General features: G+C 41.7%; 1 protein-coding gene across 1 annotated transcript in view; it reads left to right on the plus strand.

Moving 5' to 3' along the window:
• LOC140154852 (citron Rho-interacting kinase-like) overlaps positions 1-23,990 on the plus strand; it is a 134,034-nt gene that overhangs the window by 15,628 nt on the left and 94,416 nt on the right. Inside the window, exons 4-7 of the mRNA XM_072177500.1 lie at positions 7,571-7,724; positions 8,274-8,454; positions 10,335-10,596; positions 21,990-22,117. Of these exons, the coding sequence (XP_072033601.1) occupies positions 7,571-7,724; positions 8,274-8,454; positions 10,335-10,596; positions 21,990-22,117 (725 nt within the window). The remainder of the gene's footprint in view (positions 1-7,570; positions 7,725-8,273; positions 8,455-10,334; positions 10,597-21,989; positions 22,118-23,990) is intronic.

The raw sequence follows: 23,990 nt of genomic DNA on the forward strand, positions 1-23,990 counted from the left end.
TATTGCCACTTTGTCGGCAAAAACCTGTTTTTGCCGGCAAAAACCGAACCCTGGATGAGTCACATGTCATTCATGGTTGAAAATGAGTTTTACACATGTTTCTAAAGAGGACATTTAGAGCTTTCAGAAACTGAAAACCCCATGTTGATATGACTTAATTTTCTTTGTGAAGTACGTCAATTTATCAATCGCTCAAAATATTGAAAATATTTTGTTCTTAATTCAGTGACTTAACTCTCTGCAGGCGGGTGTTGACTGCACACGACAAGTTTCAAAATTGAATTCAAAAATTTCACAAGTGTTAGTTTTCATGACCATATTTGGAATCAGCATGAAAAATGTACGGTATTTAAAAAATGAGTGCATACAAGCTTAGTATTGGTTCAGTGGTTTTGAGATTGCTCTTGATATTTTGAAAAAATATCTCAAAACTTGGGATTGTTATGTTGAAGCCTATGGCTAGCACGCGGAGCATAAAAAACAACAACAAAATAACCTAAAAAATGCACTATATTCAGGCTAAATTTTAAGCGTTCAAACTGATTTCAGTGTTTTTTGTTGTTTTCAGTGTGTTTCTGATTTTTTTCTATACATTTTTGAATCAAATTCACAGAAAATGTTTTTCAGTGGTTTTTTTTCAAGACCAGTTTTCATGATGTTGTCACAAACAAACTGACAGAGAAATATACATGTACAGAGAAAACTCTCATGTACATAAGATCAAAGACTCTCACTGCAATAGATGCAAAGGCTACCGTAGCCCACATGTCCACCATGGTGTCATAGAGCATTAGTTTTAAACGTCTTTCAGTAAACTTTTTAACAGTAGACAGATATTCACTTACATTGTACATGTAATACTTGTGAAGTTGTCAGGAAAACCCTTCAAGATAAACTACTTACGGTTCAATATCCTGACTCTTCTTTGATTATTTTTAACAGAAAAATTAATGCATATAAATGGCTCCTGTATTTTGATAAATCTGTTATTCATGAATTGTGTGTTGTGTTAATGACAGTGGATGAACCTTGATGGGAATCAGAAATAACGACAGGAGAGTGCTTGAGATGGACTAGAATCAATACATGTCAGACAATAGGCCTGGTGATGTTTTAACAAAATTATTTGGTCAGTCACAAGTTTATTTGTTACTGATCGCTGGCTTTTTTTCTTTTAGTTTCTCTGTGTCAATGATATCCGTGTGCATCAACATGGAACTGTAATTGTCCCATTGAGTTTTGTGTAATGTCAGCATTCTGAATTTCATGGTTGGCTTAAGGGCTGGGGTATGAGCGTTTGGACAGTATTTATTTTGGGACATTAGAGCACATCAGACATATCAAATTGCATTCTGAATACGAAGAATGTCATTCTGATATCAAATAATTTTGGTTTTTGAAATTCGCAATTTAATACACATTTTATGGCAAATCATTAAAATTGATATTTTTGATATTTAACAGTACTAAAGTAAACTTTATAAATCTGATGATTTATACTTAACGATGTATGTATTGTAGGTGGGATGAAATGCCGACGATCAATTGAAAATTTTGACCTTTCGTATTGAAGATATGGATTTTTTTCCCAAAACACCAACAAAATTAGGTCTTTTTGGGAAAAAAATCCATATCTTCAATATGAAAGGTCAAAATTTTCAATTGACCGTCGGCTTTTCCTCCCTGCTACATACACTTTAAGTATATATCATTAGATTTATATAATTTACTTTGAGGACTGTTATATATCAAAAATTTGAAAAATATCAAATTTTTATAATTTGTCATAAAATTTGTATTATATTGTGATTTTCAAAAAATGAAAATTATTTGATATCAGAAAGACATGCTTCAGTATTCAGAATGCAATTCGATAGGTCTGAGGTGCTCTCATGTCCCACAAAAAAATACTGTCGAAACACAATAAACGCTCATTTTAGATCCCTTAAATTATCTGTGATCCCTGATAAATAAAAGCATCTGCAGATCTGTTTGAACGTGCAACATCAAAACTGCTAATAGCTCAATTTTGCCAAAAACTGTAGGTCTATCTCCCCCCCCTCCCTCCACAGAAACTATGCAACCGCACTATGGTTTGTTTTTTGTTTAAAAGTTTTTGCTCTGTGTGTGGAGAAACACATGGGTCCTGAACCCAGGGTGGGTACTTAGTACAAATGATCATACGGGGACGTGCTGCTATAATATGGGTAGCATTTTCGGCCTTTGGTATATCAATGACCCCTTTTTCTAAGCCAATTGGTATATGAATGGGTCCTTTTTTCAATTTTTTTTTTTTCGAAAAATAGCCCAATTTTGCCTCAATCTAGCCAAAGTTTTTTCCAAAAAAAATTGGGAAAATTTGTAAAAACTAAGACAATTTGGGTTAAATTTGGCCGAAAATTTTGACTTTTTGTATATGGGTCCAAATTTCTTGAAAAATTGGTATATTTATGGGTCCACTTTCAAATTCTCAGCAGCACGTCCCTTCCAAAATCAAACTTGAGTACCCCCCGGTCCTGAATCCTGATGGGTCAAACAAAATGCTTGATCAAGCCATGATAAAAAAAGTCTAGCATGATGGGTTTGGTGGTAAAACAGTTTCTGAGCTGCAGATAATAATAAAAGTGTGTGTCTCTAGAGTTTTTTCTCATTTCCTTGTATGTTATAGTTTATAAGTTTTATACCCTAAAAAAGTTTATTTTATTATTTAAGATCAGTTTAAATATAATATATCTTTAAAAAATAAATTGTACATTTTAAAAATAATAATATTCATTACAAATTTGTGTCTAGGCACTTTTCAAGGGTGTGAAATCTCCTCTTTTAAGCTGAGTTCCTCTTTTTTGGAAATTTCTTTTCAGAGGCAAAATTTTAGCTTTTTCTTTTATTTTCAGCCCATTTTGAGCAGTGCTTTTCCTCTTTTTTCCTCTTTTGAACAAAGTTCCTCTTTTTTTTTCAATAGAGGTTACTCACACCCCTGCACTTTACAGAATTAAAACACCCCCCCCCCCCTAAAATGCATTAAGAAATTATGAATTTGGTTTTTAGTTTATAACATTTTCTGGTCCCTAGCAACATTAAATCTGCCAATAACTCAATTATACTCAAATGCGACTTACAGCTGTAGGCGCTTCTGCAGCTCAATTCTTCAATTTGTAAACTGGCCTCAAATAGAAACTTATAATTTTTCACAAGGTCATATATCTTAAAATCCTCTCCATAATAATGAACAAAAATTGCACACAGGATTACTTTAATACTATACTCTAAACACTGGTCAGTAACCAAATAGTTGTCCAACTGACACAACAGCAAAATGCACTGACATCATGACATGCAACACCTTCCTGGACCACATTCACAGCGCAACAGATTTCTTGGTCCTTGACATGAGAGGGTAAATTGTCAAAATAAACAGGAAATCTATTAAAAACGGTGAATTTAAAACTGTCAGTTCTGGCATATGAATGATGAAACTTAAGAGTGTCTGCATGACGCAAATTAATCTTGATATATTTGAAGGGATCAACATCGTACACACCACAGAGACACTTGGTAACATAGGCAATGGCAAGATATGTATATCTGTTCTCCAGTGAGGTGAGACTAAGTCTTTGGAGGCGCTCATTATAAGACAACTCGCCCCTAGGTGCAGGGATACAAGAGCGTGCTAAGCGCTTCTGAATATTTTCAAGTTTTTTAAGATGACCAGACTGATGTGGAATCAAGCTGGGGCCCCGTATTCAAGAATGGGGCGGCATAATGTATTGTAAAGCCTAACAAGGATATCAGCATCATTACAGCGAACAAGACGTCTGATGAAACCAAGGAGCCTTGAAGCCCTGGAAGTATATGCTTAATGTGATCCCCCCATTTCAGATTAGAAGAAATGATAATACCCAAATATTTGTAGCTTTGCACAACACCCAAAGTCCAGTTCAGAATATTATAAGAGGGACTGCGATGCTAACACCAACTCTCCTACTTAGACGCATAACTTTGCATTTATCAGGATTTAAAGACATTTTATTGATTTGACACCAATAAGTAATATTATCAAGATCACCTTGTATGATGTTGATGTCATTTTCAGAACGGATAGGCCTGTAAAGAAGTGTGTCATCCGCATATTGCGGAAGAGAAGATTGCACATAGTTTGGTAAATCCAAAACGAACAAATTAAATAAAAGAGGACCCAAGACCGAGCCTTGGGGACCCCTGATTGAACAGGGATCCATCCGGATGAAGCCCCCTGAATTGGACACACTGAGAGCGATTCATAAGAAAGGATGAAATCCAATGCCACAAAGGGCCACAAATACCATAATGGTTCAGCTTTTTTAAAAGAATTTGGTGACTCACTTTATCAAAAGCTTTGCTCCAATCAAGAAAAATGACATCTACATCAGGAGGTGATCTTTCATCAAGAATCTGAGCCCAATGATAGCAAACAGAACTGAGAAGAGTGGTACATGACCGACCAGAAGCAAAACCATGTTGCTGATGAGAAATCAGGCCAACATTACGCATGTACTTGACCATACGGCCAGTAACCACCCTCTCCTGCAGTTTGCCAACCACAGAACACAATGAGATATGCCTATAGTTTTTAATACTTGAAATATCACCAGCTTTGACTACGTTGGCTCTCCTCCAGTCATCAGGAATTCTATCTTCGCTAAGAGATAAATTGAAAAGCAGGGTAAGTGGCATCGCAACTTGACCAGCAGTAATTTTTAACATGGTAGATGTAATACCATCAGGCCCGGGGGCCTTACCTGACTTTAAACGATTGATAAGCTGAAATATCTCATTAGCTTCAGTACCGATGGCCACTAGAGGTGAGCCAACGTGTCCATCACAGGTGGTATCAACATCGGAGTCTACATCTGTAAAATTTGAAGCAAAAAAAGTGTTAAAATTAGTTGCAATAGTTGCGGGGTCAATAATAAAAATATCTCCATCTTTAAAAGATGTGGCACATTGTTTGGCCTTGGATGCATGCACAAAGGACCAAAATTTTGCGACATAGTTCGAGTTGTCAGCAGAAATATCTTTGAGATAATTGTAATAATCCTTTCTAACCTGAGACTTGAGTTTATTACGACACTTCTTATATTGGTTCCATTTATTATAGTTATCAGGAGCTTTACGGCAAGCTCTATAGTCGGCTTCCTCCTAGCAAGATTTATAGTCTCAACTGTAATCCAAGGCTTCTTGGGCTTCTTTTTAGCTTTCCGGGACGGCACATACTTGTGGATACATACCATAAATCTATCCCGAAAAGCGCACCAGGCATCATCAATTGATTTGCCACCGATGACTTTATGCCAATCAATATTACCAAGCTTGTTTCGAAGCACGTCAACATCCGCCTTGGAGTACTGAAGAAAAGATCCAGGAGGAAGCGCCGGTCTGGGGAGAGCAACACCGAGTGTAAATTGAATACCAGCATGGTCACCACCTGTGATGCCATAATGTGGCATTACCTTACTAATAATATTAGAGTTATTTGAATATAGATGATCGATGAGGGTACTATCTGTATTGATTATGGGCGCACATCACTATATGATGATTATGATATCAATACACTATCAAGATCATTTTCTGAATATCTGCTAGTAACAAAATTAACAAGTTGAGTCATGTTAAGGGGGTCTAATGTAAAGTAAACCATATAATCTTTTGTCACCCTCGGAGACCTTTTGAGAAGGTTGAATATGTGGAGCATCGATGTTGAAATCTCCAACAAGAACAACAGCTAAATATGAATTAACATGTTGGAGAATTCTTTCAATGCAGTCATCTAAATAAGTAAAAAAATATAATTTTGGCTTTTTAGGACAATACAAGGAGCCATATAGTATGGAACCTTTATGAGTCGTTATTTTTATCCATAACAGTTCTAAATTATCATGTTCAGACTGTGTAATTCTAACTGGGCTGAGACTGTCTTTAGCTGCAATCATTACACCACCGCCGTTCCTTGGGCTGGGTTCCAATTATTTGCCTGTGAATGTGATCCCGGAAGCTGTTCTGTGTCAGTGCATTTTACTGTTGTGTCAGTTGGACAACTGCTTGGTTACTGACATGTGTTTAGAGTAGAGTATTGAAGTAATCCTGTGTGCAATTTTTGTTCATTTTTATGGAGAGGATTTTTAGATATGACCTTGTGAAAAATTATAAGTTTCTTTTTGAGGTCAGTTTACATGAACAATTTGACATGAAAAAAAGGAACATTAAGGGATCTGGAATGAGTGTTTTGACAGTATATTTTGTGGGACATGAGAGCACATACGTACATCAGACATATCAAATTGCATTCTGATTACGAAGAATGTCTTTCTGATATCAAATAATTTTCAGTTTTTGAAATTCACGATTTAATACAAATTTTATGACAAATTATTAAAATTTGATATTTTTCACATTTTGATATAACAGTCCTCAAAGTAAATTTTATAAATCTAATGATATATTCTTAAAGTGTATGTAGCTGGGAGGAAAAGCCAACGATCAATTGAAAATTTTGACCTTTCATATTGAAGATATGGATTTTTTCCCCAAAAGACCTCATTTTTTTTGGTGTTTTGGGGGAAAAATCCATATATCTTCAATACGAAAGGTCAAATTTTCAATTGATCGTCAGCTTTTCATCCCACCTACATACACTTTAAGTACATATCATCAGATTTATAAAGTTTACTTCGAGAATTTCAAAAATTCAAAATTATTGGATATCAGAAGGACATTCTTCGTATTCAGAATGCAATTTGATATGTCTGATGTGCTCTAATGTCCCACAATAAATACTGTCTAAACGTTCATACCCCATCCTTTAAGCATTTGGCAATTTTAAAAAATCCAGTATCATGAATACACATAATACAGAAGCATTTGATTATATTTTAACCCCACTATCAGATTCAGGTTGTAAATCCATATGAATCAGATAAATGCTAGTCAGGACTCTTGACATTTTAAGTGGTTGCGGTAATGAGTTGTATCAACAGTCTTTGACTCGCATTAAAGCTACACTTGCATGAAAGTTTGCAATCTTCTTCTTCAAATATATGTGACCAGCTCCAACAAAACCCAGAACAAGTCGCCAGGCATATTTTTGAGTTATAGGCCTTTAAAGATGACATTCCCGTAAAATTCGAAATTTGGGAATTCTTTTACCCACAGTATTTGAATGTGGACATTCAAATCCTTGAAAGTACTGTACTTACTAAAAAGAAGTTTATTTAATCCATAAATAACAGTTGAACTATGATAATCCCTTTTCAATCCTGTGTAAGGCAGGAAACTAGAAAATTACAAAATTATTCATATCTTGAAAAGTATTGATGATATTTATATAATTTTGGTATCACTTTAAAGATTATTGTCTAGTGCTTACATTTGTATTCAAATCATGAAATGTTATAATTACAAATGCGACTTGTTCCTGGTTTAGTCAGAGCGGGTCACATAATTATGTGTTTTCTTGCGGGCTGGAGTATCCTGTGTTTGGAGTAATGTGTTACATAATGGTATTCTTGGTTTTTCTTTTAACTTTTGACAGACAAAGCTAACCTTTCCCACATCTCCATCTACAAGCAAGCATGCCAAGGATTTGATAGAGCAACTGCTCTGTGGCTGTGACGAGAGACTAGGCTACGAAGGTTTAGGTTGCCATGCCTTCTTTAATGGAATTGAGTGGGCAACCCTGAGGCAAAGTAAGTGTTGTCAAATTGCATGATTACTTATTTATTGACTATTATAAGTGAATGGGTACCACAGGGATAAATCCGAGTCAACCATAATGCCTCGAGGTGTAACCACTTCACTTGCTTGCAATTAGTAGCATCTGAACCATTATCTGATATGCAATTGGCAATGTCTAGAGGGATTCTGACTGCAAATTTGATCATGTAGTATTTTAAAAGATTTTTTGTTTCATCATAATCATAAAAATGTTCCCATTTTCATGCACGAATGATGATCATGTTGCAATTTTACATATATCGCAGACATCCTGTCCCAGATTATGTTTCCTGAAACGAAAAAAAGTCAATGAAATGTTTCCAAATTAAAATTCATTGACTGTAATCTTCTTGTCGGATTTTAATCCCAAGCTGTATATTTGCTATTCAAATCTTGTCAATTCCTATAGATTTTTCACATCAAATATAAACAAGCTGTAAATTGACAGCTTACAATGCCAATTGCTAGATGCCATTTTGTTTTACCTTTCTCCTCCTCACCAATCTATCCAACCCCTGCAGGTGTTCCGCCGTTTGTTCCCACGGTGACAAGCATGGATGATACCTCCAACTTTGACGAGTTTGATCCATCGCCTCCTCAAATCCACGTGGATACGTTCATGCGTAACAAGGGATTTCAGGGCAAGGATCTGCCATTTGTGGGCTTCACCTATACTAAATCATTACATGATGCAGCTAGAAGGTAATATAATATCCGTCAAAAGTTAACACTTGTTCAGTCTGATGTAATTACCTTGCCCTTTCTCCATGAGTAGTTTAACCCCCTGAGCACTACCCGCCGATCTAACATTGCCTCGGATTGGTCAATTACATGATATCTTCACTTTAATTACCAATCAGAATGGAGCTTTGCAAATAATTCATCCCAATTTGTGTGGTGAAATTATTCTAACAATGTTGCTGATTGGTCCCTTCTTTTTGGCCAATCGGCATGTAATTCTCATGGGGTTAATATAGGCACCGGAGTTTTGCGCTGTTCGCGCAAAAGCGCACATTTTCGCGCATTTGGGTGTCCAAAGCGCATTTTGGGTCCCATCGAGAATGTTCACGATTTTGACCCATCGATAAGCTTTTGATTTTATGCCCCAAATCGGCAGCATTTACAAGAAAATTCACGCAATATTGGTTCTAACTTCACTTATGTACATCAAAATACAAATAACGATCATTAAACCAAGCATAATGTGGGAAAATTTACCCTTGCTTTCGACATTTCGATCGACGATTTGTGATGGTCGCCATCTTTATTTTTTATTTTTCCAGAAACTGGAAATGAACCGAAGTCGGTCGTAATTGATTGACATGCCATCGTTTTACCGATGTTTTTTCGTGTTTTGCATTGATAACAGGGGATCACGCATTTTCGCGCATTTTGACCTATTTTTGGCGCATTTTCGCGCATTTTGAAAAGTGGCCAGCGCATTTTGCTGTTTTAAATCGCGCAAAACTCCGGTGCCTAGGTTAATATAAAGGTTGTTGTATTAGTATCTTTTGGCAATTGACAAATACTTTTGATGTGAGGCTTAAAAATTAAATGAGGGTTACACAAATCAGCCCAATTAAACAAACAGTTTCATTTGTTACACTAACAAGTTGAGTAGCAAGTTATATACCTCAAAATTTGAAATAAGCCAGATTATATACTTCATTAATATATTCTTGTTCATTGATTGGTTAAAAGGGATCACATGACCAAAAATAGTTCTACCATCAGTACTCCTATCCGTAAATAGTACCTCTAAGCCGTAAATAGTATTTTCAATGTCCCGGATGAGCCGTAAATAGTACCTCCAAGCCGTAAATAGTACTTTTGACCATGCCTTCCGCGTGCTCGCATTCGACACGACGGAACAGTTCACTTACTACCTAAACGGCCATAGCGTGATTTCAAGCGCTGCTGTAATTGGTTAGCCCGATTTTAGCCTATTCGATTTTTTTGAAGGGCAAAATATAGGTTGTGCTTAAATTGGTCGTGCTGTTCACTCAGGATAGAAGCTGGAGAGTCAAAACGTAAAATAATTTTCTTATATCCAATTAATGAACAAAGAACATATTAATGAAGTATATAAAACAAATATACTGCCTTTATTTGAAGTTCTGGTTAAAACTATGGTCCCTCGTTGAGATCAATTAATACTATTGATCACACCTCTGGCCCATAGTTTTAACCAGAACCTCTCATGGCAGTATATATTTGTATAATATTTGGGGCCCTCCAGGTTTTGTGATAACTCTGATAGGCATGTTGTATGCCAAAGTTTAGGGCCCTCCAAGAAATCTAAGGGCCTTGGCATTTTTTTAAGCGATTGGTCCAATGATCCACCTACCTATTGGGCTATTCCAGTTGAAATATGCACACCCCATGGATAAAATGACCTTAATTAATCTTCCACACAGGGAGTGTAGATTTCAAATGGAATAACCTATTCAGGTAACCCCCATTTGAAATTCACACTCCCTGTGTGGAAGATCAAGGTCATGTCTTCCATAGGGGTGTATGGGTTTCAACTGGAATAGCCTATTTTGAGGCCTGGTAAGAAGTGAAGAAACTTTTGTTTTCAGGGTGAGTAGCGTGAGAGAGGACAGCGATTCTCCAATGGTAGCTGGGAGAACAAACCTGGAACATCGCCTCAACACCAAGAAAAGGGAACTACAAGAAGCCCAAGAAAAGTGTCAACAACTTCAACATCTGCAAGGATCTGCTTCCAAAAAGATAGAAGACATGAGCAGCAGCTTGAAGTCAAAGTCGGAAACTCTGAGGAATGCCTTAGCAGAGAAGACTGTACTGGAGAGTCAACTTGCTATTTCAGCTTCTGAAATTGCTGTGAGTGGGAATTTTTTAAGTTTCAAAAGTGCTGTGAGGAAATATTCAGTCATTTACCGTATTTCAGTCAAATAGTTGCCCCCCCAAATAAACGCCCCACCACTTTTTTTCAACCAAGATGTTTCAAAAATGCTGATATTTCCATGCTATCTTGTGTAGTAAGCTTACCAAGTTGCGCACATGGTCCATAATAGCGTCAATAATTGGCGAAAATCTGGATCAGAAACCCAGAAGTCAGTGTTTCTAGTTCATAGTTCGTCATTTTAGTGTGTGTTTTAGTTTACCTAATGATTTTAACGGGAATTATCGTTCTAAAATTGACCTTGAATAAACCCCCCCCCCCTTGGGAAAATGTAACGCCCGCCCCCGGGGGCGTCTATTTGACGAAATACGGTATGTTTCTGCTTTTATGTTTTAAATTACATTTCATACATAGATAGCAAGATCCAATCAAAGCAAGCATTAGAAAAATGAAAACCATTCATTGATTATGTCAAGTTAGCTCAATCGATAAGGCGTTCAACTATGGTGCGAGAGGTTACGGGTTCGAACCCTGGCGGTGCCTAGTACGCTCTTGTGGAAAAATTGAGTTGGCTTGAAATTCCCCTGGACAAGGAACTGACTGCTAATTTGTCTCGTTGTAACCCGTACGAAACTCGGGGAGCTGATCCTGGTTGCGATGGTTATTTGTGGAATGTCTAGGGTGCGCGCTCTTGAAGCAGCAAAGTCCCTGATTTGTTGTTTAATGGTTTATGGAATGATGTGGGGCCATAGTGGTCAGCGACAACCTGTAAAGTGTGCTGAGGCTTGTGGATCAACGTCTAGGCGTTGTGCCTGTGCGAAGCGCACTATAAATCACTGCGCTTTTTTTTTTTTATATGCACGGGCGCGCGTTCATTTTTCTTGCGGGTTATAATGCATTTATACGTGCTTGTATTTTCCAACAGTCAAGTTACAATTTTGTTGTAAAAATGGCAATAAAAATTGTGGAATTTTTTTCTTGTGAATGATAATAGGTTAAGAAATGTGCATCACTTTTTGTTCGAGAAATTGTACAAAATAATGCACTTGTACTGAGATGTTGATACCTCTAATGCACTTCCCCTTTCAGGACTTGTTCATTAGACGCATCAACAATTCCTGCATGCATTATTTTGTACAATTTCCAACAAGTGATACACATTTATTAACCTATAAATGAGTTGCAATGATTGGAAAGCTCAAAATGAATAATGATCATGCATTACTTATAAATCTCTGGCTCAATTTATTTTAAATAAATCCAAAAATATTATTCAATTTGAAATGTTATTCATGCATTGGACCATAATTCAATTCAAGTTATTGTTAATCTAAAGTGCTTAAAGATTGTGGGTGTAATTGGCAATTTCAGTTGAAATCCATACACCCTCTGTTGAAGACATGACCTTAATAATCTTCGACACAGGGAGTGTGAATTTCAAATGGGATTACCTGAATGGGTGACTCCATTTGAAACCTACACCCCCAGTGTTCATATTTTCTATAGGAGGTGTATGAATAGTCAAGTACCTGTCCTCAGCCTCTTGGGAAATGTCAACTCGGTGTAAGCAAGTCCTTAGTGTGGCAATTAAATTTCAAATATATATGTGTCCTCGGTTTTGTAGTGTAAAATCAAAGGGCATAGAATTAATGAAGTGATTGCAAACTTTATTTGTCTAGAATTGTGATAATATTCTGCATACCAAATATGAAGTGTCTACTCCATTTAGTTTCAAAGAAATAGCTAGTTACAGGCCTGATTATTCCCCGATTTAAATTGGTTTTCCGAATTTTTTTTTTTCCTACTAAAAAATTTTTTTTTTAAATTAAAAAAATAAAATTAAAAAATATTTTTATTTTCTTTTTTATTTATTTATTTTTTTTATATTTTAAAAATCAAATTAAAAAAAAAATTATATTAAAAGAAAACTTTTAGGGGTTGCATGCATTAAAAATGAAAAATAATTTTAGAAAAAAAAACCATACAATTATATGCCTCAGAAACCCAATTTTTACCCTCTGATATGGCTAAAACCCAGGAGCTTAAGCGGGCCCCTGGACCCCTCGCCGTGAGGGGCGATACTACGGTCGCTCCCCTCCCTCCGTTCGCCAACTTAAACCAAAACAGATTTTTTTTTTAGGACCACAATCAGGCATGTAGTTAAAATGTGACACTTTGGGTAAAAAGTAAGAAAAATCTTTGAATTGTGTGACTGTTCCCATGGAAATGGAATATGAGTTACACATTTGTCAACACAGCAGAAAAGATTCTCCAGACTCTTCTGAACATTTTGATATTATGATTTTCCCATTTGAAACATCCGTCTTACAAAAGCATAGAACTTTTGCCTGTATGGCCTCTACTTTATTATGTAGGTCTAATATAGTGCCTCCAGAATACTTGAAATGGACAGATAAATTGTAAGACTCAGTACACCGGTCGATCTTACCGTTTCCGATGTTGATTAAGATACTTCTTGCATCGATCCCGAGATGCGGAAAAAACCAATAGTCATTTTGTCCCACATAAATGAATAAATAACAAAACCCCCGATCCCCGAGTGGACTCACCCATTCGGTGACGTCACACGATAATCACCCTTATCCTCCTTGGTTTCTAGATGAGATAGGCGTGTGGATTTTTTCTTTACCAACGCTAAGTATCATTACGAACCAAAGGACGAGATATACAGTTTGTTTGTTACACTGAGGTAAAAACCAACCAGTATAGTCGCTAGGGAGATAGTTTTGACGACATTTTTCGGCTAGAAAAGTGACAAAAACGATCCAAAAACTTAGCTTGTATGTGTGTTTCCGTTCATATACGGGACACACGTTTTCAAAAATGGCCGCCCTTAGGACGCCATTTTATTTTTGTTCTCACGTAAAACAACTATAACAGACTAGTAAGTTACAATAGATGTTTGTACAGTACTGTGTATACATGTATGGTGAGTGATTATCGCTATGTTTATGGTGTGCTCTATCGTTATATCTTTCCGTACGCGTCTGATGACGAGTTACTGCTAAGAGTTCGTGGGTTTCGAAGGACCAGCCTGACAAATCTTCCCCAAAAGGTTTTCAGTTTTTCATCCCTTTGTATATATATTTTTATATCATACCACTACATCAGCGTCAGCCACTGTGCGTGTGGGTCTGTTTATTGGGCTTGAGCTTGTGTTCGGGGGTAGTGCTGTACGCTCCCGATTACTACAATGTCTAGGCCTTGTCAATCATGCCCTTCCCTTGTGCCAGAGTGGGACCCGCATCCACTCTGCTACTCCCACAGGGATTGCTCTAAATCAAATAAGTGTGCTTCCTTTTGCATAGGCTTATCGGACATCCACTTCGAGGATTTAGAAAGTAGCGCTCGTTTAGGTCTTCGACACAGACAGAAGACGAAGACTAAGAAACAGAAGCCTACAGGTAAGATTGATATGGTAGGTACTAGCGAGGCGGCAAGGGCCACGCTAAGGTAACCTCTGGGGCTCCGGTCCCGGGCAAGCAGGCGGACCCTCCGGGACTGCTAGCGAGCCCGAAGGCCTAGCAGCCAGCGAAAAGCACTGACTTTACGTCTAAGCTAGTAGCAGGCAGCAGGGCGGTACTTGCCCTAACAGGCGAGTACCAGTCTACCAGTGAGATCTCTAGCGAGCTTCTTGCAGGTGGACACCCGTCTATTGCTGGCGAACCAGCGGGTCTAGCACCCGCGAAGTAGCCGGCGACGGACAGTATGCCAAGGGTACCCGGGCTTGCCTGGGTTGAATCTAGCATACAGCGTGCAGCGGACTTGCCTCGGCCGGTCTGTAGCACGCAGCGTGCCAGTGGAACCCAGGGCTTGCCTGGGTTGATCCACGGCACGCAGCACGCCTTTCGTTCCCCGCAAGGGTCGAATGAAAACGTGCATGGGTTTAGCAGAGACGATACCGGGGCTAACGCTTCAGGTGTAGTCTTAGCAGAACCAACTGGGGTTGTCACACGGCAGCGTTCCATGGTGGGACCGCCGAAAGTGATTCCCTGGGCCTTGGAATGGCTGCCGGCTGTCCTCCGGGACTGGCTAGCGGCTATACGGGTTGGGCTCGCAGTCTCTCACGGGACAGCGACCCAAGTGCAAACAGTGGCAGCTACCGAGACGAGCACGGCTTGACTTCAGTGGTAGCCACTATGCACGCCGCGCCCATAGCTGCCGTGAGTGGTCCGCCACACACAGCGACCTTGGGCGAGGCTCAAGAGGTTAGGGTAGGTAGTTTGAACAGCCTGGCTGATCAACAACCCACTTATGTCCTCGAGAGCCAGCAGAGCGTGGGTGATCCATTACAGTCAATGGGTCAATTACCCTCTTATGATCGATCACTATCTATTCAGCGGAGCATGGCTCCATTGATTGATACTGCCTATTCAGGTAGCGAGGTGACTGATCGAGGGTATACACGCTCAGCTACCCGTGATACTAGGCAAGCTCCTTTTAGCCAAGGGACAGCCAGTATAGCGGGGTACCCATACACGGCTTGATCCTCTAGCGGGAACGCTGTGAGGCATGGGTACAGTGGTACGCAGCCGGGAGCCCTACCGGGCACCTACGCTACAACCACGCAGGTACCGCAGTACTCGTCCTGGTTACCACAGTCTCTGTGGCAACAGGGGGGGCGGTACTGGTACTGCCGTTCCATGGGGTTTCCCTGGTGGCGGATCCTTTCAGGGTCAGCTACCAACAGGGTATGCCCCGTGGTATCCGCCGCAGGGTGGTTTCTTCCACGGTCTTCCACCGTGGCAAGTGCCGCCTAGCGTTGGGCAAGCAGTACCACCAGTTGTTACCCAACCGGCGGCGAGTGGCTAACCCTGATACAGCTCAGGGTAGGCCGCACACTGCTATGGCTAGGGCGACAGCAGCGAGAGCGTGCGGAGCCCGGGGTGCTATAGCTAGCATCTCGGGGTCTAGCGGGAGTACTCCCGCTTCTGCTGGTGTTCAGTTGGCTAGCCACACGGTGGCGACACCTCCCTGTCCACCTTCAGATGCCCGTCGTCAGATCTCTTCCTCATCAGAGAGTGAGTCAGAGTCTGAAGGCGAGGGAAAGGAGTCGGAAGATGAAACCAGTAGCGACTCACAGTCTGATGAGACTGTACAGCTAGCTTCAGGTATCCTTCCCCCGCTTCCCCGTGAGGAACTCGCTAGCAATGGTCTGCCTGCGGACACCGCTGAGGTGATGAGCCGTGTGGCCCAAGGTTTGGGCCTGGCTTTCTCTCAGGAGGAGTCCGTTCAGGAGGACCAGGGCATCTTTTCAGTAGGATGCCCAGCTAAGCGGCGTCCACACAAGGGTCGCCCGCACTTGCATTCCCCGGCGGACCTCAAGGGTAGGTTTCGTAGGGCTGTCAGGCTCGCTGGAGCTTGACGCCGCGTGCTTGCATGCGCTTCCACCGCGTGTTTCGCAGGAGGACTACTGAAACCTACCTCAGGGTCCCTGACATGGATCCAGACGTTGTTAGCGCCTGCCGCTAGCGGCCAAGGCGACGGGTCGTTCTCCCCAGTGGGAGGAGGAGCTAAAGCTCATCGATAAGCGAGCACGCCGCTATCAGAGTCTCTCTAGCGCCGCTACCACGCTTGCCGAGCACCTCGGTAGGAAGGTAGCGAACGACCACGGGCAACGCCGAACTCTTCCATGAGGTTAATCTGTTAGCGGTGCTAACAGCTAACCTCAACGAGAGTTCTATGGGCCTAGCCCATAGGATGTCATCTCGCCGCCGGAGAATGCCTGTCTGTCCCTCCAGTCAACTTACGGCTCGACTTTGCTGATGCAATGAAGAAGTCAGACTCGGTGGGACAGGGGCTACTCTTTGGACAGGCCTTTTGCGCCACGGTTGAGGACCGGGCAAAGAAGGCCACCAATGAGAGCACTCTGAAGAAGTCGGAGGCTGCCCTGACCAAGGGAAGGGCAGTAAGGCGAAGAAGAAGCACAAGAAGAAGAAGTCTTCTAAGCGTTCTTCAGCGCCAGCTCCGGCTTCAGCAGGACGCAGCACCACAGACTACACCGAGCCCGAGGCTACTCCAGCACCTCCCAAAAAACTGGGAAGCGCAAAGAGTAGTGCTGGACCAGATGGCAAGCCCCTAAGAAGAGCCGTTCTTCTAAGGGTGGCAAACCAGATCGGTCCTGAGGGCACGGCGGTCGACAGTCCATGCCGGCAGGTTTGGACTTCCCACAGGGATTCCCCTGTGGGCGGCCGCTATTGCATTACGCCCAGAGATGGCATGCCATCTCACCGGCGCCTGGGTATTGTCAGTGGTCAGTGGGGGTTACAGGCTGGAATTTACCAGCCACCCTCGTGCGCCTGCACGATTCAGAGGTCCACGGTAGTGCCGCCAGACGGCCCTCAGCGTCGGGCACTACTGTCAGAGGTCACTCAGCTTCTCACGAAGCAAGCGATTGTCCGGTCTACCCCCCTTTCACCAAGGGGTTTTGGAGCACGCTTTTTCTGGCTCCAAAGAAGACCGGCGATTGAGGCCCATTCTGAACCTCAAGCCGTTGAACGAGTTCATCAGGCCCAAGAGGTTCAGAATGGAGACTCTCGCCGGTGCTAGCCTGCCCCATCAAGGGTATGTGGGCGGCATCGCTAGATCTCTCGGACGCACATCTGCATGTTCCGATCGCACCTCAAGATCAGAGGTTTCTACGCTTCAAGGTACAGGGTCAAACTTACCAGTTTCGATGCCTGCCATTCGGCTTTTCCACCACCCCAGAGTGTTTACGCTCCTGGTCAGGGCGGTGGCAGCGTACCTGAAGCGCAGGGGAGTCAACATGTGTTGCTACCTGGACGATTGGTTCATTTACGGACGCACCCGCTGGAGACACAGTGTCTCGTGGAGTTAGTAGTCCGTGACGGTAAGGGACCTGGGATTTCTGATCAACGTCAAGAAATCCAATTTGGTCCCGACGCGAGACACCACTATTCTTAGGGGCCCAGATCAACCTCAAGGAGGGATCGCGGTGCCCTCACCGAGAGGGTGGCGAACATGGCGAGGTGGGCCCGACGCTTGGCCGAGTCAGAGGGGGCACCCGCTGTGGCATGGATGAAGGTTTTGGGCCTTATGGCCAGTATGGTAGACCTCGCACGTGCACTGCCGCTTTCACATGAGGCCTATACAACTACACCTTCTAGCCTTTTACAGGCCCAGTCGTCACCCAATATCCCTCGCGGTTCGATGTCGGAGATCGCGCGAGAGGAACTCTGGTGGTGGACCCATCAGCCCAATTTGACTCAAGGTGTCAGGTTTCCTGCACCAGCGGTGCGGCCACGTAGTGACGACCGACGCGTCAAAGCTGGGCTGGGGGCCACATCCACGGGACTCAGTCTCGGGCCTATGGTCGGCCACGGAGACGGAGTTCCATATCAACCTTCTCGAACTTTGGGCAGTGGAGAGAACTCTCCAGCATTTCGAGAAGGTGATCGTGGGCTCTCATATCGTTGTCCAAACAGACAACACAACCGTGGTGGCTTTCCTCAACAGACAAGGGGGCACCAGGTCACCACGGTTATGCCTGCACGCACTACGCCTGATAGGGTGGTGCAAGGCCAGGCAGATTACGTTGAGAGCGATGCACATAGCGGAGTCACCAACATCCTCGCGGACGATCTGTCACGAGGAAAGGTGTCGGGACCTACAGAATGGTCCCTTGCTCCGCAGGTCGCCCAGACGATCTTCGAGGTGATGTACCACCCCTCGATAGATTTGTTCGCATCTCATCGAAATCATCAGCTGCCGTGTATTGCTCAAGGGTCGCAGACCCACAGGCATTCGCCGTGGACGCTCTGTCCAGAGACTGGGAGGAATGACTGCTTACGCTTTCCCCGATCTCACTGCTCGCAAGGGTGGTGACCAAGATCGGGAGGGAGGATTGCAACGTCATTCTGATAGCACCGCTCGGGCCGAAACACCTGAGGTGGATCTACTAGCGGCTCAGCCGCGAGTACTCCCGAAAGTTACCAAATCTACTCCGGATGCCCGGAGGAGAGGTACCAAGTCTACCACTAGAGCACCTGCAGTTAGCTGCATGGCCCGTATCAGGGGACGTGCGGCGGAGGGAGGCTTTTCATCAGAAGCTGCTTCTCTCATCGCCGGGGTAGAGCGAGAGTCTACCCTCCGTGCACGTATAGTCAGCGCTTGGCTCCCTACTACGCATGGTGCGATGAGAGAAATACATCTCCCACTAGAGCCCCTGTGCCTCTAGTGGCAGATGTTCGGACAGAAAAGTTCAGGTCAGGACTTCAGCAGGCAACGATAGCCAACTATAAGTCAGCCATTCTCTCGATTCATCGGGATTTGAAGCGGGTCGACTATCAATTCAGATGGGTCCCTAAGTCTTCTTCTCGACGGTATGTTCAACGAGCGCCCGCCCGAAAGGAAGGTGGTCCCTCCATGGGACCTCAACACAGTCTTGGAGTATATTAAGGGTCCCCTTTTGAGCCCCTGTCAAAAGCGACCCTTAAATACGTCACTCTTAAGGCGGCCTTTCTTCTGGCGTTGGCTTCGGGACGGCGCTGCTCAGAGTTGCACGCAGTCTCGAAGTCAGCCTCCGTATTTACTAACAACGGAGCGACGCTGTTTCTTCGCCGGATTTCCTTGCAAAAATGAGCGAAGTACATTCCGACACTCGCCCCTCTTCCTCCCCAATATTGGGCAGGGTTCGTCAATAGCCGAAGACAGGTTGTGGTGCCCGTGAGGCGCTACAGCACTACCTTGGCCGAACACAAACCTTAAGAGGGGCTCATGACCGCTTATTTATCACTCACGCAGAACCGCACGGTCCAGCCGCTAAACAGACTCTGGCACGGTGGCTGGTCCAGGTGTTAGTGGACTCGGGGGCGGCAAAAGACGCTCGCCCCAAGGCCCACTCAACCAGATCTATCTCATCTTCGTGGGCCTACCATAGGGGGGTCCCCATAGAAGAGATTTGTCAGGCTGTGTCTTGGAAGAACCCGTCGTCCTTTTCCACGGTTTACTACAAAAGCGTAAACCAACGACCAGGCGATAAGTTCTCCAGGGCTATTCTGCGGAGATAATATGGTGGTTGGGTATCAGGCGTTTCGCGGACAATCAGAATTCCAACATGGTAAGAACCAGTGTTTCTATTCTTAACCACTGAACTTTCAGTTCAGGGTTTTTGTCTGTTCACGTAGTCTTTCTGTTTCCGGCCGTGAGGGGGGAAATAGTTTGACCTCGCGATTACCATGCTACCCACTCTCCCGATCCTTATCAGATGCTGGCCAATCTTGTACCTCCATCCGTCGGTTACTTGCTAGATCGATCTTTCAGATGTTGATGCAAGAAGTATCTTAATCAACATCGGAAGCGGTAAGATCGACCGGTGTACTGAGTCTAGTCCCAAACAAAAATGTTTGGTAGACTCATAACCGGTGCGATCTTACCTTTCCGATGTTGATTATCCCGACCCCGCCGCCCCTACAAGTTTGGCCGAGTAGGGGCTGCCCAAGTCGGATAAGGGGTGATTATCGTAGTGTGACGTCACCGAATGGGTGAGTCCACTCGGGGATCGGGGGTTTTGTTATTTATTCATTTATGTGGGACAAAATGACTATTGGTTTTTCCGCATCTCGGGATCGATGCAAGAAGTATCTTAATCAACATCGGAAAGGTAAGATCGCACCGGTTATGAGTCTACCAAACATTTTTGTTTGGGACTATTACCTTTGATGATGAAAACATAAGTATTATAAATGTCTGTGTGCAGCTGTTTTTATGAGAATCACATCACACAGTAGAAAACAAACACAGACAATGAAGCGACAGGAGACACATACATGTAGCAAGATTAATGCTCTGCGTGCTAGCCATAGGCTTCCATCTAAATAGTTGCCAAGTTTTGAGATATTTTATTAGAATATCAAGAACTACCTCAAGAACCACTGAACCAATATTAGGCTTGTTTGTACTCATTTTAATGTATTTTTCATGCTGATTCTAAATATGGTCATGAAAATTTACACTTCTGAAATTTTTGAATTTTTAAAGAAAATATGGAACTTGTCGTCTGCATTTGACACCCGGGTGGAGAGGATTGGGATTAATAAGTCAACATTAGAGAATACTTAGCTGACAACTTGAAGCACTGCTGTTTGGAACATTCACATCTTAACTCTCTCCATGGGTGTCGACTGCTGACGACAAGTTTTTAAAAAAAGTCAAAAATTTCCCAGAACTTGTCAATTTTCATTACCATATTTGACCATAAATGAGTACAAACAAGCCTAGTATTGGTTCAGTGGTTCTTGAGATAACTCTTGATATTTTGAGAAAATATCTCAAAACTTGGGATCTTGGGGTATGTTGAAGACTAGTATATGGCTAGCATGCAGAGCATTAATGAATGATCCAGAGAAAGGCTCATAGGGGAATGAATTAAGACAAGTATGGAATGCTAACTACATAAAAGTAGTGTTGAATTATTGGAACAAAGTCGTAATGAATAATGCAAAAGACATTGAGCAGGAACTATATTACTTTTCAAGTGTGACTCTTAAAGCAAGAGGCCTTTAATTTCACTTATCAAGAACTATGTCGATAGAATTAAGCTGCACCAGTGGCAAGGTGATTTTTCCCAAAAATCGAAATGTTACAATGTATCAGTGATGAAAGTTATGATATTTAAATATTTTTTATTCTTATAATTTTTATACACTGTATTGTAAAAGCTAAACTGAGATGTGAAAAAGTGTGGGGATAGGGTTTACTCCCAAAATGACAAGTGCTAAAAAAAATGGCACCAGTCATAGTTTACTGATCACTTGCATCTTGGTGGTGTATACCAGTGGTTCCCAAACAAAAGGGTTTACAGGATTTGCCGGAAAAATTCAAAAATATGTCTTGTGCATTAAAGAGAAACCTTAAAGCCATAATGTATGATCTTATAATATGAAATTGGTTCATTTTTTTCAATTTCAAATTTTTTTGCCACATATGTCCCAACTTGCACAGAATCAGCCAAATTTTGTTTGTTTGTCAGGTCAGGACTAGCTTGCAGATGAGTTTCTTTTTTTGTTGTAAAAAAGTGAAAATTTCAATTTTCATGGCCATATTTGGAATCGGCATAAAAAATACATTCAAATGAGTACAAACGAGTCTCGTATTGGTTCAGTGGTTCTTAAGATAGCTCTTGATATTTTGAGAAAATATCTGAAAACTTCATGGTGAAGCCTAGGGACAGAACCCCTTCCTGACAGTTATACTGATATTATTTCAGCATTTTGAGTAATGAATAACAAAATTAATATTCGATGAAAATCGTACATTATGGCTTTAAGGGGTGTATATGTACATACCACCTGTAACCCAGCGTCACTTTTCCAATTTTATTGCTACTTAGAACTTGAAGCGTCAGCTGGATTTGACTAAGGCCAATATGATCACCACTGATAAGAAAGCTATGCAGTTGATGGGAGAAGTCAAGGAAACCAGCAAAAAAGTACAGCAACTTCAAGAAGAAGAATACAGGTAGGCAATCTCTCGGTCGGGGTTGTTTAATTTATTGCACTTACCCAACTCACCTCTGTCAAAGGGGACACCTTCCGCGAAATGTGAAATCACTATCAGTTTTGTACATGGCCTTTTAGTTCCAGTCAATCTTCTCAGCATAGAAAATACCAATTTCTCTTTTGTAATTACTGGTATTGGAAGTTGATTACCCTCATCAAAAATCAATCTTTGGGAATTGTTTCATCCAGAGGTAATTATTTTATGGCATGTTTTGTGATTTCCCCCACTGAGTGCAACAGTAAAGCATCCCCTTGATGTCAGAAGGCATGAGATGGAACAGCCAAATCCCGGCAAAAACAACCAATGCGATGAAGTGATCTATCACTAGTGACGTTGTGCCAACTGATAGAATGTGTTAATTCTTTTAACATGTGGTGAGCTGAACGACATGTAATCATCAGTGCGCGCTGGTTCGAATCTGAACGGTTTTGGATTTTTTTCTATCCTTTATTATAATGCCAGTTTGTCTGAGCTCCATTTATTTATTTATTATACATTTTCTCAGGCATGTATCCCCTGGCTCCTCGCATTTAATATATTTAATGTCTCATATTGACTGATGTCCTGCTAGGACACAGCAGATAGGCTGCCCTCTATATTTAAAATTAAAAAAAATTTTAACAGGTTTAGGTTTGAGTTAGTATCCCAACTCAACCATTTTTTTGTGGCGCCTCACGGAGGCGCCACAATATATATGCATGACTTTGTGAATTGCTTCTAATTTCAGTCTTGCTAGATTGACTTCGCAATTGTTTTGCTAAAATTATGCCCAGCTCGGAAATAAAACCACAATTTGCTTGGATTTTATTTTATTATTGTTTTCTGATATGCACGGGATAAAATGGTGAGCGTATATTCTTTGTTTAAAATACAAAATTAGGATTTATAAAAACACCAAATAAATCCTGACCTTTGTAAGCGTTCAACCAGTTTACCGTGTGCCTTAGAACCCGATAGACGGTGACATTTGACCATACACTAGGATCCACAACATGCTCATCTATCATGGGAACAGTTCTTAAACCCTAATACATTTGTACATTCATCCTTTGTACACAAACTCATACTATGCAACTTGAGGTCAAATTTTGCACTATGATTATGTAATTGAGGTTATTGGACTATGCCATTGGGATTGTGGTCCATAGTGATAAGATCAATTAACGAGGCCTTAAACTGATGGCTTTTGTTTGCTAATTACCATAGAATCTATATAGCGGTTATTGCCAAAGTTGCAATATGGTGGCACAATTGGGCGGCAAACTGTATGCAAGCAACACGGCATATTAATTATACATGTTCTAGTCTACATTGTTGTATTTTAAAACACTGAAGACCAAGGCCAAGACCAAAATCATGGAGGTAGTACTAGCTACTACCTTCATGATTGGATTAAGTAAATAACTAAATCCTGTTATCTACTCAGCAATGTTTGCTTATCGTAATAATTGTAACAAACTGTAGTGTACTAAATAAAAAAAAAAAAAAAAGGCAAACAGACAGAAATTTAGAGTTTTAAATTAGAGAGTTGACAGGAAGTTGTAAGAGTTAAATTGTTATGGATATGATTGGTGTAAGCGAAAATGTTGAATGTCAGATCAAAGTCATCCGAGGTGAATTAAGTAATGTCAATCACAAATTGTTACAGGTCATTTGAGGTGGACTAAGTTTATATTTGGATTGTCAGAACACCTTCCCCAATCAAACACATTTCTCTTGCATTTGATCATCTTCTACTCTTACTCTTCCCTAGAAAAATCATTATAATACCAAATCTACACACCGTGGAATTCACCATATCACGTCCAAGTTCACATTGGGCGCCACATTC

The sequence above is a fragment of the Amphiura filiformis genome, chromosome 6 (genome assembly GCF_039555335.1).
Source record: "Amphiura filiformis chromosome 6, Afil_fr2py, whole genome shotgun sequence".
Taxonomy (NCBI): domain Eukaryota; kingdom Metazoa; phylum Echinodermata; class Ophiuroidea; order Amphilepidida; family Amphiuridae; genus Amphiura; species Amphiura filiformis.